The 16,234-nt window shown below is 39.9% G+C and overlaps 1 protein-coding gene across 9 annotated transcripts in view; it reads right to left on the bottom strand.

Annotated features, from left to right (window-relative positions):
- The window catches only part of ebf3b (EBF transcription factor 3b), an 89,346-nt gene that overhangs the window by 58,862 nt on the left and 14,250 nt on the right, over positions 1-16,234 (bottom strand). For 8 of the 9 annotated variants that reach the window (XM_063875173.1, XM_063875178.1, XM_063875174.1 and 5 more), the window contains exons 1-6: positions 6,976-7,675; positions 6,531-6,687; positions 6,183-6,246; positions 5,834-5,889; positions 3,936-4,009; positions 2,183-2,251 (exon numbers count right to left, since the gene is read on the bottom strand). In XM_063875173.1, coding sequence (XP_063731243.1) covers positions 2,183-2,251; positions 3,936-4,009; positions 5,834-5,889; positions 6,183-6,246; positions 6,531-6,687; positions 6,976-7,106 — 551 coding nt within the window. In that variant the 5' untranslated portion in view covers positions 7,107-7,675. Of the gene's footprint in view, positions 1-2,182; positions 2,252-3,935; positions 4,010-5,833; positions 5,890-6,182; positions 6,247-6,530; positions 6,688-6,975; positions 7,676-14,469; positions 14,595-14,720; positions 14,779-16,234 lie in introns of those variants that run through there. The other variant, XM_063875175.1, reaches the window with a different exon arrangement.

The following is a 16,234-nucleotide window of genomic DNA, read 5'->3' as shown; positions in this document are numbered from 1 at the left end:
GCTTGACCGCAGGAAAATAGGACACATTTGGAATGATAAGTTTCCCAAACTCCGTTGGATATGCCAGATCCATGGGAACGCCAGTTAATGTCTTGCTAGATGCCAGCTAGCTGTGTGCGCTTTCCCCTCTTACCATCTGGGAAAATGTTACAGGGAATGAACGCCATCAATGATTCACTCCAAATCTGTTTCTTAAGGTTCGGCCATGCTACTGTTTCTCTCGGAAATGTGGCAGTGCTAGCTGGTTTTCATACTGTAATTGTAGACAGATGAGAGATGCCTGATTCAACAATCAAAACTTGGTTTATGTCACTCAACTATGTTCTACTCAATTGGAAATAATCAGTTACTGCCAGCAGCGGCCGCAACACAGGTGCCTGTAATGATGTGCATGAGAAAATGACAGATGTAACAGAAATGCCTGTAAAACATGGACGCTTTAACTAAAAGCTTATCCATATGCACATCAGGAAAAGTCTAGCAATTGCGGTAAATAATCGTGCGTAGCGAGTGTGTTCTGGCCATGTCCGTAACTCATGCTAAACCCTGCAACCTTTCACAGGCACCCCTGTCTGCGAGTCACTGGGAACCTGTGTGGGTCTGTTGGGGTGAGCTGACGGGCTCATAGTTACGACATGGAGACAATGGGAGGGTCTAATGAGGAACATATGCTTTTGTGTTTCAACAGAGCCGCTCATTGTGCAAGGAAAGGGATACTCTACTCCTATTCAGACTCGTCACAATGAAAATCCGAGCCCTCCCAGAGCCAGTTGAGCTTACAATATCCATCCGCTTCTTTTTTCCCTGTTCTTTTTTTCCCACCCCTCTTTCTTGACTTTAATTCTCCATGCATTCATTTTGCTTATTGTACTTATGTTACATGTTTTGTCCTGCAGATTGAAGAACAATGGTGTGCGAAACTCTAAGCAGTAAAAGGCAGCAGAGCGACACAAAGCAAACATGAAAGCGGCGGAAATTAAGCAAAGTAGACGTCTCAAGTTATATGTTAATGTTAGCACTATCCTTTCACTAACAGATGCACTTACTAATAAATTAAGCAGTCTAGTGGGTATCTGATACAGCTAAAAAAATGCGCTCTTCTGACATTGTCCTAAACACCTCTTCCTTTTTTTGTCTGCACTGTGACTGTCAAGCATAAACATACAAGCACCATGCATGCGAACGAGGATGTGCATGCTTGTGTGTGTATCTACGTGTGTCTGTGTGAGTTTGACTTCAGACAGCAGTAGCTCTGGTAATCCATCCAGGCTCCCAGGGCAGCCAGCTCCTACTTCCTGATGCATGAGAAGCCGCTGGAGTGGAGTGGCAGCAACAACTGCTCAGCCCTATTTGATTACTAATAAGAGAGTTGTCCCCTCTGTCAGATACCAGGCATTCTCCACTAAGCAAACAGTGATTCCGGCAAGTCAAACATTAGCATTGCTGTCTCTCCCTACTACGTGGCGAGAGTTACATTGAGATCGACGCTCGAACTACACCCCCTACCTCACCCCTATATCCACCATGCACACACATCCACTAAACTGCCTAAACATATTCACTCTGACCAGGACGTATAGCTTCACAGTGTGAGAAAAATGTCAATGCTTGGAAGAAGACCGTTTATTCTCCCTCTTTAGAAGGTGATGAAGGTGCTATAAATGCGGCGGACGAGACAGTAGACATAAAATGTTTATCCCTTCTAAAACGAAAATTTAATGACATCTCAGCTAACTTGAGAGAAGGAAACAGTCAATGAAAAACAACTATTGACAGTGTAAGCATCACTGTCGTAAACAAAGAAGGGAAGCCAGCCAAATAAATGTGAAGTTGCCTAAGCTAATTAGGTGTATTCCCAGCATGATCCTCTAGTGATTGAACCACCTGTGATTGAACAAACCCTATCCAGGTGGTGACCGCCCCTCGGTGCACAGGTACCTGGGAAAGACGCCCCTCAGACACTCACACAGAATCACCCACGGTTCCCACACTGAGGGCTGTAAGATGCAAGTCAGCCCAACGGGGCCGTCTGGCACACCGGGAGGGAACTCATTTGTTCATCCATGTGCCTGCTCATCCACTCAGTCACTCATCCATTTAGTCACTCAGACACTCACCCATTCACTTACTCAGTCCCCGTTCACAAACACAGAAGAAGGAGAAGAAGCTGCACACAGCCTACCTGTCAATGATCACAGGGTCTGATGGAGTCTCGTTCCTGTTTCCGCAGCTTTTCTTGTCACAGCATCGGCTATAGGAACACAGACAGGGTGTTAGAGAACAAGCAATACTTTTCTAAATAAATAAAAATAAATAAATAATGCACACAAAATCACATACATTTATTAAGAGCCTTGGAGTAGTTTTGATAGGGGGGGGGGGAATTGCCATGAGATTTCCTTCACTCAATCTATCCATTCCATTGATGCTGATGGCTGATAAAAATGGTGAAAACAACATGTTGTGTTGTTTGGCTTAGTGTTGGAGGGGAGGGGAGTGGGGATTGGGCCAGGAGGCAGGGGAGTCACTTTTCACAGCTTCAGCTTTTGTTTACCTCTAATTGCCAAGCTGCTATTTCTGAGGGAGATGCAAGGTGCCACCCTCAACCAATATTTCTGCAGGGCATTTATCAATTATGGCCTCAAAAGCACTAATCTATCTTCCACCACATGTTTCAGCCATCTCCTCCCTAAGCCTATAGCTAGCTGCCTTTTACTTCTTTGATTGGGACTTGAATCAAAACTGCAAAAATAAACAAATACATCATTCTAGCTTCCATTTGAAATGAAAACATATAAACATATGTGAATAAGATTGATTTATTCCATATGGTGCTGAAGGAAAAACAAAGATTTTGTGCAAAGCTACTGTCAGTCAGCCACACATTATTTAAATATGTCTGATTTACATGACTTTCTAGCAGCAGTAATAAAGATGTGTTTTATAGCTAAGGCGCCGCAGTGTATTACAGCAAGAATATAATTTAAAAACTATATGTATGACATGCCTAACAAATAAGATATAATAAGTTAAGACATACAAATATTATTCTTATTATACTAGTTCTTATTATGTATATCTTCTTATCTGATAATAGGCAGCAGTTAAAGTCGTTTTTTCTTCAGCAGCAAAACGCACTTCCTCTTGACAAAAAAATATTACCTCTAGAGCACGAGCATATTCAACGTGTCACAAATAAGTGATGGATGCATGTATAAATTGAGCGTGAGTGATGAGTTTATGCATGGAAAAAGACAAATCATTCTCAGCTCTCATGCTGCACTTGCTCTCAAGCAGTAACTTGAACAATGCACCGGTGCAACAAAGGAGAGGTTAACCGACAGTATCCGAATTCAATGTTCACAAAGCTCATGCTGAGCTCAACAATAACAACAAAAGGCGTTTTTCCTTTTAGTATCAATGACACCGCTGAATAGCAGCGCAATATGAGAGGTTGAGATTTACGTGGTTAAATGACGCTAAAAGGCTCGCTGATCATTGTTGACAGGTGGGATCAACCGAGAACTGACTCTGTGCTTAAATGAAAAAAGAATGATACATGGCATGTAACGCCTCTGCATAACTTAACAGAAAAACACAGGCTTAAATTATGACATATAATTCTTAGAAAAGAAAATTAAAGGAAAAATGTAAAAGCATAACTCATGCACTGTGTCTGACTGTTTATCATACACTCAATTTCAAGTCACTGAAAAAGACAGTTATTTTCCCTGTCATATTCATATTCATATCAAAGTTGAATCACGTCATATCAAAGTTAGAAATGACAGCAGCTCTCTCTCTGTGGTTGCTGGAGGACCACAGGACAGACTGGATTGCTGCATCACATCATGAGTGTCAAAACTTATTGAAGGGGAGGGAATTACTTTTTGCATGGATCTGCAAAATGGACAAGAGAAAAAAATAATGCTTACCTGCACATAATTTCATGGGTAAGAAGAACTCTGCACATTTCTGGATTCTTGTCTTGACCCTCATAAATTATGGCCTTTGAAAGGAAATGAGATGGAAATAAAGTGAAAACAAGGACACACATTAATTCACATAAATTCACAAATAATTACACGAAGACATTTGATAATTTTTCACTTCAAAAAATAAATCAGGACATGAATACACATGATCTAAGGACAACAGAATATATTAGAAGAGTGCAAAGGCTAATTCAAATTGAGTCAAGATAATCACAGCAAAATCAGTGTCATACATTATATTAGTTCATAAAAACACCACTGATATCAACCAAAATAAACAATTACAAACAAAACTATGATTTATAATACAAATAACAACACAAATATTTCTAACATCAGCTATAATAAAAAATATAATTACAAAATGAATGCTAATGATTGAGATGATAATAATAAAATTAAATTGTATTTTTTTTATTAATCTCGATAATATCCTGTGGCTCAGAGTGGCAGACAGAGAGACAGGGAGATTTTCATAAGGAGAGATCCAATAGAAGTGTCATCAATATGCTTATAATCTGGGGATATTTGGGGGAAAGTGTTAATGGGCAATCTGTTGTTTATTTTGAGCCGCTAACAATGATCTTTCTGTGGATAAAAAGCGGTGTCTGGCGGTACGGTTGAGTAATTTTTGAGCATTGGCTGAAACAGATGGCGTGGAGCTATCAGTTCTGCCGCTTTTCTCTCCCTCCCTCGATCCCTCCCTCCTTCTTCCATTTCTAAGGATAGACACTTCACTCCCTCGTACTGAACCGGCACCAAACAGGCAAAGCACCACATTATTGACAAAATACGGTTTTTAAAAAATAACATAAATAAACATTTAAAAAAGCCTGAAATTAATTAATTTTTTTAAGCAATTTATATTTTTCATGATTTTTTTTTTTTCTGCTACGCGTGAGGCCATAAGAGATATAATATGCGAGATTGACTTTGAAAAAGTGACATATCTGAACCAGGTCGCATCACTCTGCCGCTTTTAAACGCTGCTCTACTTGACCTGGTGTGTTTTTTTCCCCTTGCCTTTTTTTATTCGAGGAACCGGGCGATTATCTATATTGGTTTGATTTATGGCGGTGTTTGCAGCTGTAGAAACAGAAATCCATAAATTGCTTGTTCTGCGTCATTGACTCGGATCATTCGCACAGGAATGTAGTCTGTGACCATGCAGTGGCCCAGGCTTCACGGCTCTATTCAGAAGGCTCTACCTAAACCCTCCATTTAATAAGAAAACACCAGGTGGAGAGCTAAAATAAGGATGTGTGATTTTATTCCCCAAATTATAGATCACTTTACAAATCTTTGCGTTGGCTTTACGTTTGCTTTAAGACCTTATTTTTACATAATGCGCGTTGGGCTCTGGGTTAAAAAGTCATTCGAATGTTTGCGAGGAAGACAAATGCACCTCTGAAAAAATATGTATAATTATAATACTTAACACTTTTATTTATTGTTATATGTAAAGAGCGTCACCTTTGACTCTTAGCACGAAAAGTCAAATTAGATCATATGGGAGCAGACGTAGTGTTCAAATTTTAACGAGAGCCTACAAAGAAGCCTAACTCAGACAGAGTTAAATTGACTTTGGAGTCTTGCAATATGATATGGCCAAGCCTAAACAGTTAAAATGAAAGCTGTCTGTTCTAGTTACACCGGTAATTTTATTTTATTTTGTGCCACAACTTCCAATTTGCATGCAGATTTCTGGGGGGGGGGGGGGGGTGCATGCATCTCAGGGGTGACGATTTGCACGGCGTGTTAAGGTTTTGCACGAGTGAACTACGAATGTGAGCAGGTTTTGCACTGTGTGCGTAGAAACAAGTGTTACAGCAGCTTACCTGCTTCGTCATGGAATCGATTAACCGTATGTAAAGATCCTGTTCTGTTCTGACGCCTGGGGAGAGAAAAAGAAGGCCACTTGTGAGTTTTGAGGAATTGTTTGCAATGCATTTAAAGACAAAAAATAGAAAGCCCTCCAAAAAAGTTAAGGAACATCCAATAAAAAATATCAAGACTTCAGATAGATAGTACATTTATAAATACTGCTTTTAATATTGATATTTTAACATTTATAATTATTAGTATCATTATTACACTTATTTGTGTATGTTGTTTCATGCTGGAAGACAAACTCATGTCTAATATATCTGCAAGTGCTTGCAAAATAATAAAGACAGTTTAACTCACCATTGCTGTACAATAACTGTAGTTTGTAATGTATCCCATTGTTAGTTTTTTCACTGGTTGGTTCCTGCAGAAGACAACAGTTTGTGAAAATCAACAGAACCACATGCCCATCACCACCACATGTCTGTGTGTTGACACAAATATATATACCTTCTTTGCAAGGAGAAGAAAAACATGTTTAGTTTTTTAAACGACTCTCTGTCATCAAAACATTGAGTTTTTAAAAAATCAATATGACATGTGACTTCCCCTTAGTAACCCATTGCCATTTCAGAGAACATACTTTCGATACATGTGCTGATTATGTACAGGTTGTGCAGGTTATTTTTTCTAAAATACAACGCTTACTTTATCTTTCTCCACAAAGTCCACAAAAGCTGTCCTTTCGATCTCCACCGGCTGACCCTGCCTGTCATACAGCGCCAGGACGAAATGGAAAAAATTGGATTTTCTGAGGTTGGAAGGGGGCTGCTTTTCATAATGTGCCCGTGCCAAGCCGACACCGCTGCGGGGAGAAAACAAGAGACCATGTCGGTTAAGCACCGGACACCGGGGATACTAGATGATGGAGAAGCTGATGGAAACATTGGAGATGCAGAAGCACGCTTGAGTACGGGGGAGATTTCTTGATTTGTCACAATAATGGGTAATCTGATGTAATGAAAGAAGGGAAAGCCGAAGGGGGGGCATTTATTGGGAGACCGTAATTGATACAGAGTATTCAGGGGATTCAGGGGTCGATATGATGAGGAGGGAATGCGTGAGAAAAATCAGATGCTTTTGGCATGCGTACCTTTGGGCGGCTGTGTTTGCATCCACCACCCCAGCTGTGTGCATCCAGGAGCGGACCGAGTTCAGTCCACCGAGCGGTTCCTCCTTCATCGTCGTCCCACCCCGCGGTATAGTTTCCTGAATTCCAAACATTTAGGACAATTTGCGTGAAAAAGAGCCTCCTGCGAAATTAGGGAAATAAACGTCCAAGCGTGTTATCCTTTAGGGTTTGTTTTTTTCACAGGATAAGTAGCGAGAGCCGATTCAGACTTGCGAGGGAAAACCCGGTCCACAGGTCTTGCCTCCCTCTTCAGTCCGTCCGATGTGAACAATTCTCAAAGTGCTGTACTTAGTTAGAGCGGTATCCACAGACTGCAAAAGTGAATTGTTCAATAGACAAGATTTTTTTTGTGTTGCTATTGTTCCTCTTTGTTTTTTCTTTTTCTTTTTTTTGTGCTATTCACAGAAAAATCGATGGCAGTTGTTGTGTGTTTGTGGGTGATGCTGCTCTCAAAGTGCCCACATCCCTGAAGCACCGCATCCAAAACCTTCAGGACTTCTTGTTGAATAAAAAACCCACTCCTGAAAAGGTGCTGCTGCTTCTCCACAAGACAAACACAGGCAAAGGCTGATCACCAGTGGAGGTGTTCCTTGTACACAGGAGATGTGGATAAGGGGCCCTTTCGCGTCGTGCAGGATGGATGGGAACATGCAAAACTAAGCCCTCTTTCCCCGAGGACTGAAATCTTTCCCGGGAGCCAAAACTCTAAACCCACGGGAGAGGCGCTGTCAGAATATGACGCTGAAGAGGCGGAGCTTTGCCCAAATATGGAGCGCTGACGCTTCCTGTCAAGCAGTGGCGCTCCTCTGTACGGTGCAGCCCAATAGTGCTGCAGCCTGAGAACACTCATTCGCTCCACTTTTCCTCTTGCTTAGGCCCTATATGTGGTGAGTTTGATTTTTTTAATGATATGGAAAATTCGACCGGGTGTAACCATCACACATAATGAGAAAAAATATAAATAATAATACATAATAACTCGGAATTCATTGCTTGTTATTTTTTAGCTGGCCTGATGATTGCAATTCCCGTGATTAGTTTTATTATTAAAATTAATAGTCTTTGACACATTTATTCGACTAAATTTGTGATTATTACAAATTGACTTGATGAGATTGTTTGTTCACTAATGCATCGAAAGCATCTCAATAGATACGTGAATACAGGCCATAAATCATATTTCAATAACATCAGATCATGTTTCTTCATATAACTGACATATCTCTATTGTGCATTTTTAACTCCATGCTGCGGGTTATTTTATTGTGATTAAAATGTAATTAATTTAACGCTGATTTCACAGAATCAGACATGATTATACATTTATTAATTTACATTCACTTTTCATTGGAAATGTTTAACAACAGATGATTGACTTTTAATTGTTTTGCTGTGTATGGCAGAGCAGAGGATTTGTTTAATTTATTGCGTTAAGAATAACATATGAACAAAGTTTGAAAACCAGTTTTTTTAGTATCCATATTACTAATGTGAAAACAAATCAATCCCACCGCTGTGCCATTTACAGAAGATTACTTTTTATGGGATAAAAATCAGAGCCACCGTGTCTCATGACATTAAACAAAGTTCAGGAAATCCATGGTTCTGTGTCTTCTTTATTTCATGCACGTCCTGAAAAATCAGTAATAATCAGAAACATCTTAATCATTTTTAAAGAGCCAACTGCCTACATGTCCGACTCTGTCCGAGAGGGGCAAGCAAGCAATTCGGTTCATTAGTGGTGAAAAGGAGGAAAGGATGGAGGGAGAGAGGGGAGGGTGCGAGGAAGAGAGATGTGTGCTATATCCTGAGCAATCTATCTAGCTGGTGCTGAGGGTTAATAGCTGCTGCCAAAGATAAGTGAATTATAAGCTGTTGCTTTCACCTCTACACAATCTATTGCCAAATTGCCCAGTCACAAAATGAGGGTGTGGATTTTATACTATTTTTATTATTTAAGAAAAATCCAAGATTTAATTTGTGGTGGTAAAAAAAATCAACAAAAAAAATCAAAGGGGCCCTTTAAAAAATCATGTTTTTGTTCTCTTAAATGAAACAAACCGAGACGCATGTTGTAAATATTTTGTCTGTTCTACCGAGATTGCAAATATCTTTTTAGCACAGAACTCACTCTGCCTTTTTTGCAGCACATTTTCAAGTCGCTTATTAGAACTTAACCCCTGATTACACGCACCAAGGCGATTTAAATCTGATTATCAAATTAGGGGACTTTGAGACAAATCCTCTTAGATCTGATACTGTTGACTGGAGAAAGAAAATGGATCTCCACACCCGTCACGTAGGTAACGATGCTGTCCTGAAAGGGAGTTTTAAACCGTATTTGACAACAAATGCAGCTGCCCCGCTATTTCAGAAGATATTAGAGGAAAATGAATGCAAATCTGTGTGCAGGAGCCATCTGGACGTGGAGAGAGGGAGTCAGCTGCTCCACACACTGAGGCGCGGAGCCTGAATCCGTCTCAGCTCATTCTGTGGGATCATCTGCGTGGTGGGCTTACACCGTGGAAAATGCGCTCTCCATCATTAGGTGAAATGTTAGCATCAAAATAAAAGAAAAATGTTGATCCCCGTTTGTTTTAGTAGCTGCATGCATGACAACTGTGCACATGCGTGGAATTAGAGGATCTTAGTGACATTTTCTAATTTTTCTCAAACAAAAAAAAAGCTTGCTTGCTTCCTAACTGCACTCCTGAGGTAAGTGGGGGGTGGGGAGCAAGGAAACAAGTGCAAACTGTTTGCCTCATCTCTGCATCTTGGCCGCATTGAACCAGGCTGAATGCTCGTTTAGAATGACCGCTTGATGACACGGGGGGCTGTTATCTCCTTCTTCTATTCAGTGGCCACAATAGATGAACCCATATAGATTTGGGCCTGACCATTGATATAAAACTTAAGTCCCCGGGACGCGTGGCTCCCAATAAAAATGTACACGGTGACTCCGAAGACCTCCCGTCTCGCCGGGACGAGCCTCCTCCGTATTGAGGGTGACGTCTTCTTTTTTGTGTGAATTTACGGGGCGAGGCCCTCATGATCTCCTTAAATTTGCATGTAAATGGCGACATCAGCCTATACGCGTGCCAGGGGCCAGCGGGCCTCCCAGATGTCAAGGCAAAGTCAATCAGCCGGCCGCTGCCCAGCTGTCCATCCATGCACTTTATTGGGACAACACTTTCATTACGCTCACCTGCATTGTTTCCTAATGAAATGATTGGCAAAAAAGGGAGAAGAAAGAAATCTTATTAACACGCACCATGCAAGTTCGCTCACGGCTTTATCACAGAGGTTGTTTTAAAGTGATCTTTTTCCGATTAAATATTAATCAAATACGCCTACAGTTACGCATCACTCCAAACTCCATATGGAACAAATAGGCAGTCAGCCCACTTATTGTTTACAGCAACTCAATATTATTCCATTGTTTAGACGAATACTATGTTGTTTAGTTAAACTTTAAGTTATATTAAATAATTCATTTGTTCATTTAGGTGTAGCCATATGTGACATGCCGCACAAAGAAAATCTCAGTTTTACTTTAATGAGGTGTACTGTCTTTGTTTATAGATTCATAGCTATCACTTGTAGCTATTTTAAAGGGTCAACTTTTATATCTTTGAATTGAGATTGTTCTCAAACGTGTTGGAAAACGGACAATATTTAAAAATTTTCGATGTATTCAAATTAAATTAATAAAATGCTTAATACCTCATTACAATGACAGACACCTTGCGAACTTTGTTTCCAGAAGCTATTAACGTTATAGGCCTAATAAACGGACGCGCGACACTTGATATGACATATTCAAATATGATATTAAAATACAGTTTGAACGTTATTTTTTAATTATAGGGGTAAAACACAAATGGCCAAGACTGATGAGATCAATCATGTAGGCTGTTCGTGTCAGGCAGTAATAGCTGATAGACGGACAGCGCCCCTCGTTGGTTACACTTGAGATCATTGTGTCGATATGAGGCAGCTGTGTTCCTCAGTGACAAGATAGCTAAATCTCAACATAGGTTTATCTAACACCCCATCCCCGGCCCCAAGAGCGGCCAAAATATTGTTGTTTATGTGAAGGACAAATTATCAGAAAAATAAAATATTTTTGAGATAATTATTTTAAAATGGATTGAAATTTAAATTAAATAAAAAACGTATTTATTAAACTCAAGATTAAGAAGAAGAGTGCACATTATTTAGTAAGTGGTAAATGTCTAAACATGTAATTGTCACATTAAGATAAATATACATTTTATTATACGCTAATTATTATTACAAATATTATTTAGAGTTGGCTATAAATTCCACGTGTGTTTCTTTTTGATAACGTAGGACTTTTTCAAAAAAACACAAGCACATTATCTGGTGTGACCTCACATTTCGTCACTAACTTCTGTCAGAGTGCTCATGTTAATTGTGTGCAGTGGTGAGTTCTGTCAAGGGCATTGCCCGTGCGCACAATTTGCATTTCCATTCTGCTGTGGAAATGATGAGAGAGTTTCAGCGCGGTTTAGAGCCTCGCGGCGCAGTCTGTGGGCGAATTACATTTAAAGAAGGCGAGAGAAATTAAATAAGAAACCGAGACCACTTCAGGGCTATTAACATCTAAAATATCCCCTGGAAATTTAGACCAAAATACACATGACCAAATATCCAGCATACCTTCACTCTTATGCAGCCACGTCTTGATTGTGTCCATCACAGCTTTTATAGGCCTGTCTAAAATTCTTTATTTAAAAAAAAAACGTATCAAGCCGCCTCACATTTCTCAGTGGCATTGATGGAAGTGAGGTAAATGTGATTATTCAGCCCTAAATCAGAACATATTAACTTTTAATATAAGCGCTCTAATACCAAACGGAGTGCACTCAGAAAAACGGTTGCAGAAATTTGACTCTAAAGGTCTTCTAAAAATCTCATCAGTAAGTATGATATGTGCACATGTTGCATCGGGCAATGTGGCCTCCAAAACGGGAGGCATCAGCTTTAACCTTGTTTTTTTTTCACGTTTTTTTTTTCTTTTTTTTCCCAGAGCCCATGTGCATGACCACACAGGCAACAGCCCTTCCCTCAATACTCAAGAGAACTTAATTTGCCTGTTGACCCCTATGATGGAGCTACTGCCAACTTACAGTGATACTGCCCCACCTGCAGGAGTCCAATAATTCTCAAGTCACTCATGTCAAAATGTATATTTTCTACAAGTTGCATCAGCGCCTCTAATTTACTCCTAAAGGGATTGCCATCCTCAAGGTGTTAAAAAATGTTGATTGGCAAGGTCTCTTAAATAGGAGTGATGCCGTGCAATTCATTATCACTCTACATCTGAATTTTGACTTTTGTCAGAGATCTCTATTAATATTGAACTGCGTTACTATTAACAGAAATGTTAATTATGATGTCAAGATGGAGAGAGTCAAGGTGAAAAGCTGCACAGCAATAGCTAAAAATAATCCATGCCAGCTACAGTACAGTATGCTCCTGCAGAGGAGTGTTACTGGCAAGGGACCTTTTTGCTGCAACAAAGAGGTGGAAAAGAGGAAGTAAATGAATTAGAGTACAAGCCAGTTTCTGTCTTTGTTTCATCCACACTTGTCCTGTCCCTATTTTCCAACCTCTCCCTTTTCCTTGCTATTGGAAGTGCTGCAAATTGTATAATGCTGGTCTTTGTTCTACAGAGTCAAGCCACATGAATAGCCGTCCTGAGCACACACAAAAACACACTGACAAACTGATCATCTTAAAAAAGCAACGCCCTGGTGCTCACTTGGCCTACTTTCCACGGCAGCGCTGGGACGTGGGAAGAGGAATAGAATTCAGGGGAGGATGTTCTTGCACTCTGGGAAACATTCAGTATAGTAAGTGTGATGCACATAAACATAGCCTTTGCATTGTCAACCTTAGACCGCATTTGCCCCAGATAACTAGTCCCTGTGTGCTAGACTATTCTCTTTGACTTTGCAATTGAAATCCTGAGAAGATTATGCCAAAGCTAAAAGAGGCAAACTCCAGGGTGGGATTTCAATTGTCAATTCCTGTTGGATTTTATAGCATTATGACATATAGTACACCATCTGCTACGCTTTCTGCAACTAGGTCTACGTCTGCCCAAGTGGAGCCTATTGATATGACCATCATTACAACTACACCTATGTTTTTTAATAGACAGATATATTCAATCACTAATCATTTTGTCTACACACTCTTTACCACAGATGTATGACTAAGCACGGGGTCTCCAGGTTACAAAGCACAAGGGTAAATTAGGAAGGTGCAGGAAAGTAACCACTCCTAACTTTAGCTAAACAGACTTCCTGAAGCGCTAGATAATCTGGGGCTTCTATGTACACCGCCTAACCAAATGTCGACATCTGCGAGGGTGTGCATAAAGAAAAGCTCCTCAGAGAAACGGGGGATAATAATCTTAGTTCCCCTCACCTTCAGTTTGCCCATAGGGGTTTAAAAGGGAGATGAAGAAATCCTATGTAAACATGCCAAGTCAAATTTTCACTTGAAATGTGACATGGAGGCAAAGGCCAACCTTGGTGCATCACTAATGTGGTTCCACACATGAGTTTTCAGTGCCCCTGGATGTAAACAATTGATGTATTCAGTCCGTGGTTTGAGAACTGACTCACTATGCACGCTTAGGATGTTTGAACATCTTTTTATCCATGACTGTACGTTTAGTGCATAGGTGAACAGCCCGGAGAAGTCAACAAAAAGCTTGTACACAATCACAATCTCTGTGCTCAGTAGCTTCAGCGAAAGTGAGTTTTGCTCTCCTGAGAAACATACAAAGTTTGAGCATCTGTTCCATCATGTAGTCTTTGTTGAGAAATTAAATATTGAACTGATCTAGTGTACCATGAATGTTTCACTCACATAGTGATTAGACAGACTGGAGAGGCAAGACATTGCAGCACTTTACACTCTACTTTAATACACTCTATTTGTTGTTGTTGCCTTTAAGTGTTCTCTCCACCAGATTATATTGTGGTTGTAGAAATGGTTATAATTGTTGCTTCAATTAGGCTTAACATGCATGTGTAATTCTAGTACATACTATGGTACATGCTAATTTAAATGCAAGTTATGAATAAGTGTGCACAAACACATTCATCCACTAAACACAATGAGCATTATGAGGGCAGTCCGGCTGATAGTGCACATCAATTTAATTGAAAAACAAAAAGCACAAATTAGAGTTTTGTTTTTTATTATTCAATTATCAACTTGGTGGCATCTGTTCTTATATTTCTATATTATTGTGCAGCATATAAAAAAAGATACTGATTTAAATTAGTTTTCCTGTTGGCAGTAAAAAAAAAAAAAATCTTAAGGATAAAGGATTTTCTTTGTCATCATCTTTTCCTCCAAATCAACAATTGTCTCAAGGGAAAACCGCCTAATGATGTTTTTTTTATACATTACCATTTTGGATTAGATGAGCAGAAGAAGGTAACATGCGAGCAGGAGAAGGAAACGGTATCATCACAGAGATCATAAAATGGTGTCGTGAGTAGTCTTTTGTCCGGGACCATAGGAGAGTTCTGTTGCTAAAGGGAAGGACAAAAGCAGAAGGCGCCACGGGTATAAGGTTCCCCTGAGCAACAATGCTGAAAGTTTCAACTTGCAGCACATGGGTGTAACTTTAACTGGAATACTGTGGATCAAAGACTCACAAACAAAGTGGGTGGAAATGCTGGAGGAGTGTCTGTGCTCAAGTGAAGGACAGGTTCACTAGAGAGAAAGCGGGAGAGACCATTTATGAAACGCAGACCAGGCAATCAAGGCTAATTACTGAGGCTGTGTTTTGTGAACTCAAAGGGCAGCATGATTCAATTAACAAAATTGATGTGTATTATAATTTCTGCTTATTTTGGAAAATTAAATTACCCTACGTACAAAATACGTGGTAAAACAAGCTTATCAGATATGAAACAACATAGGATTTAAATATTGTCACCGCTTCATGCACACTTAATTGAGAAGAGGACACACAGATTTTGTACTGCGCTTCAAACATTCATTCCTCACCCCTGTCTTGTTGTAGAAGGTGAGGGAATTACTCAGTTCTTTAAATAAGAAACACAGCCTTGTAATTTGTGGGGCTTAAGGCAACTCATCAGGTTAGATCAGTGCAATGTTGATGTGTAACCTTTACACTGCAGTTGAACCTGCACATACACGTGTTATGAAAGGTCCCTGTGGCACTCTCCTCTTCTGACATGGATTTGAAGACTTGCCACTTTATTAGCTGCTAAGCCCCCAATACTTGTTCTATATAGTGGAGGCCTATGTTATGAGCCGGGATCTCATTGTCTTGCGTTATTAGAGGAAGAGTGTGCAGCACTCTCTTGTCCCCCCGAGAGGATAGCCTGACTGTTTGAAGGGAAGCTACAAGTGCAATTTAACCCATCTTATTTACAATATGATCTGTTACAAGGACATCATCGCTGCAAGGATTCTCATCTAATATATCCCCTCAATGTGATTCTTCTCTGTTTCATTGATTCGGGAGAGTATTTTGTTTGATGTTCACTTGAGACTTTCACCAAAAAATATATATCACTGAATCTGTCAAGTTAGAATGGACCTCCAGATAAACTGAAAACTTCAGTGATCTACACTCTAATTCAGTATTCCGTATATATATTTCACCGGAAACTTCTGCAAATAAAATCCAAACAATTGCTTTGTTCTTAAAGGTCAAAACTGTTCATTAATAAATGTCAGTGGCTACTGACTGCTTCATGATAATATCAACATCAGCTCAGGGAAAACAAGCAGTTTGTGATCATCACGCGTGTCAACAGCACACACTCACCCTCCAAAATGGAAATGATCTATTGGCATTGAATAATAAGTGCCATAGTGCCATCTAGTGCACACATTTGCACACTGAAAAATGACCGACCCTTCATGTAGAACACACACTATATCTAACATATATAGGCAAAGAGCCTTACAAAAGAGGTTCAAGTGATAGAGAAATAGCACAAAGTAGAGGACAGTGTAGTATTTACACTGATTACTTGTGTGCGTCAATGTGAGGTTTAACTACACTGAATGACCACACTGAAAATGTCCACTCTTGGGGGAAATAAACTCGGAGACAAAGGTTTGCCTTCCAAGCCAGGTCTCAGACTACCATCAGTTGTGGAAAGCCGCAAGCATAATCTTCTTCAGACAATGA

Source organism: Eleginops maclovinus, chromosome 22, assembly GCF_036324505.1.
Source record: "Eleginops maclovinus isolate JMC-PN-2008 ecotype Puerto Natales chromosome 22, JC_Emac_rtc_rv5, whole genome shotgun sequence".
In the NCBI taxonomy this organism is placed as follows: domain Eukaryota; kingdom Metazoa; phylum Chordata; class Actinopteri; order Perciformes; family Eleginopidae; genus Eleginops; species Eleginops maclovinus.
The sequence above is the reverse complement of the archived record's forward strand: the minus strand, read 5'-3'. Positions and strand labels throughout refer to the sequence as shown.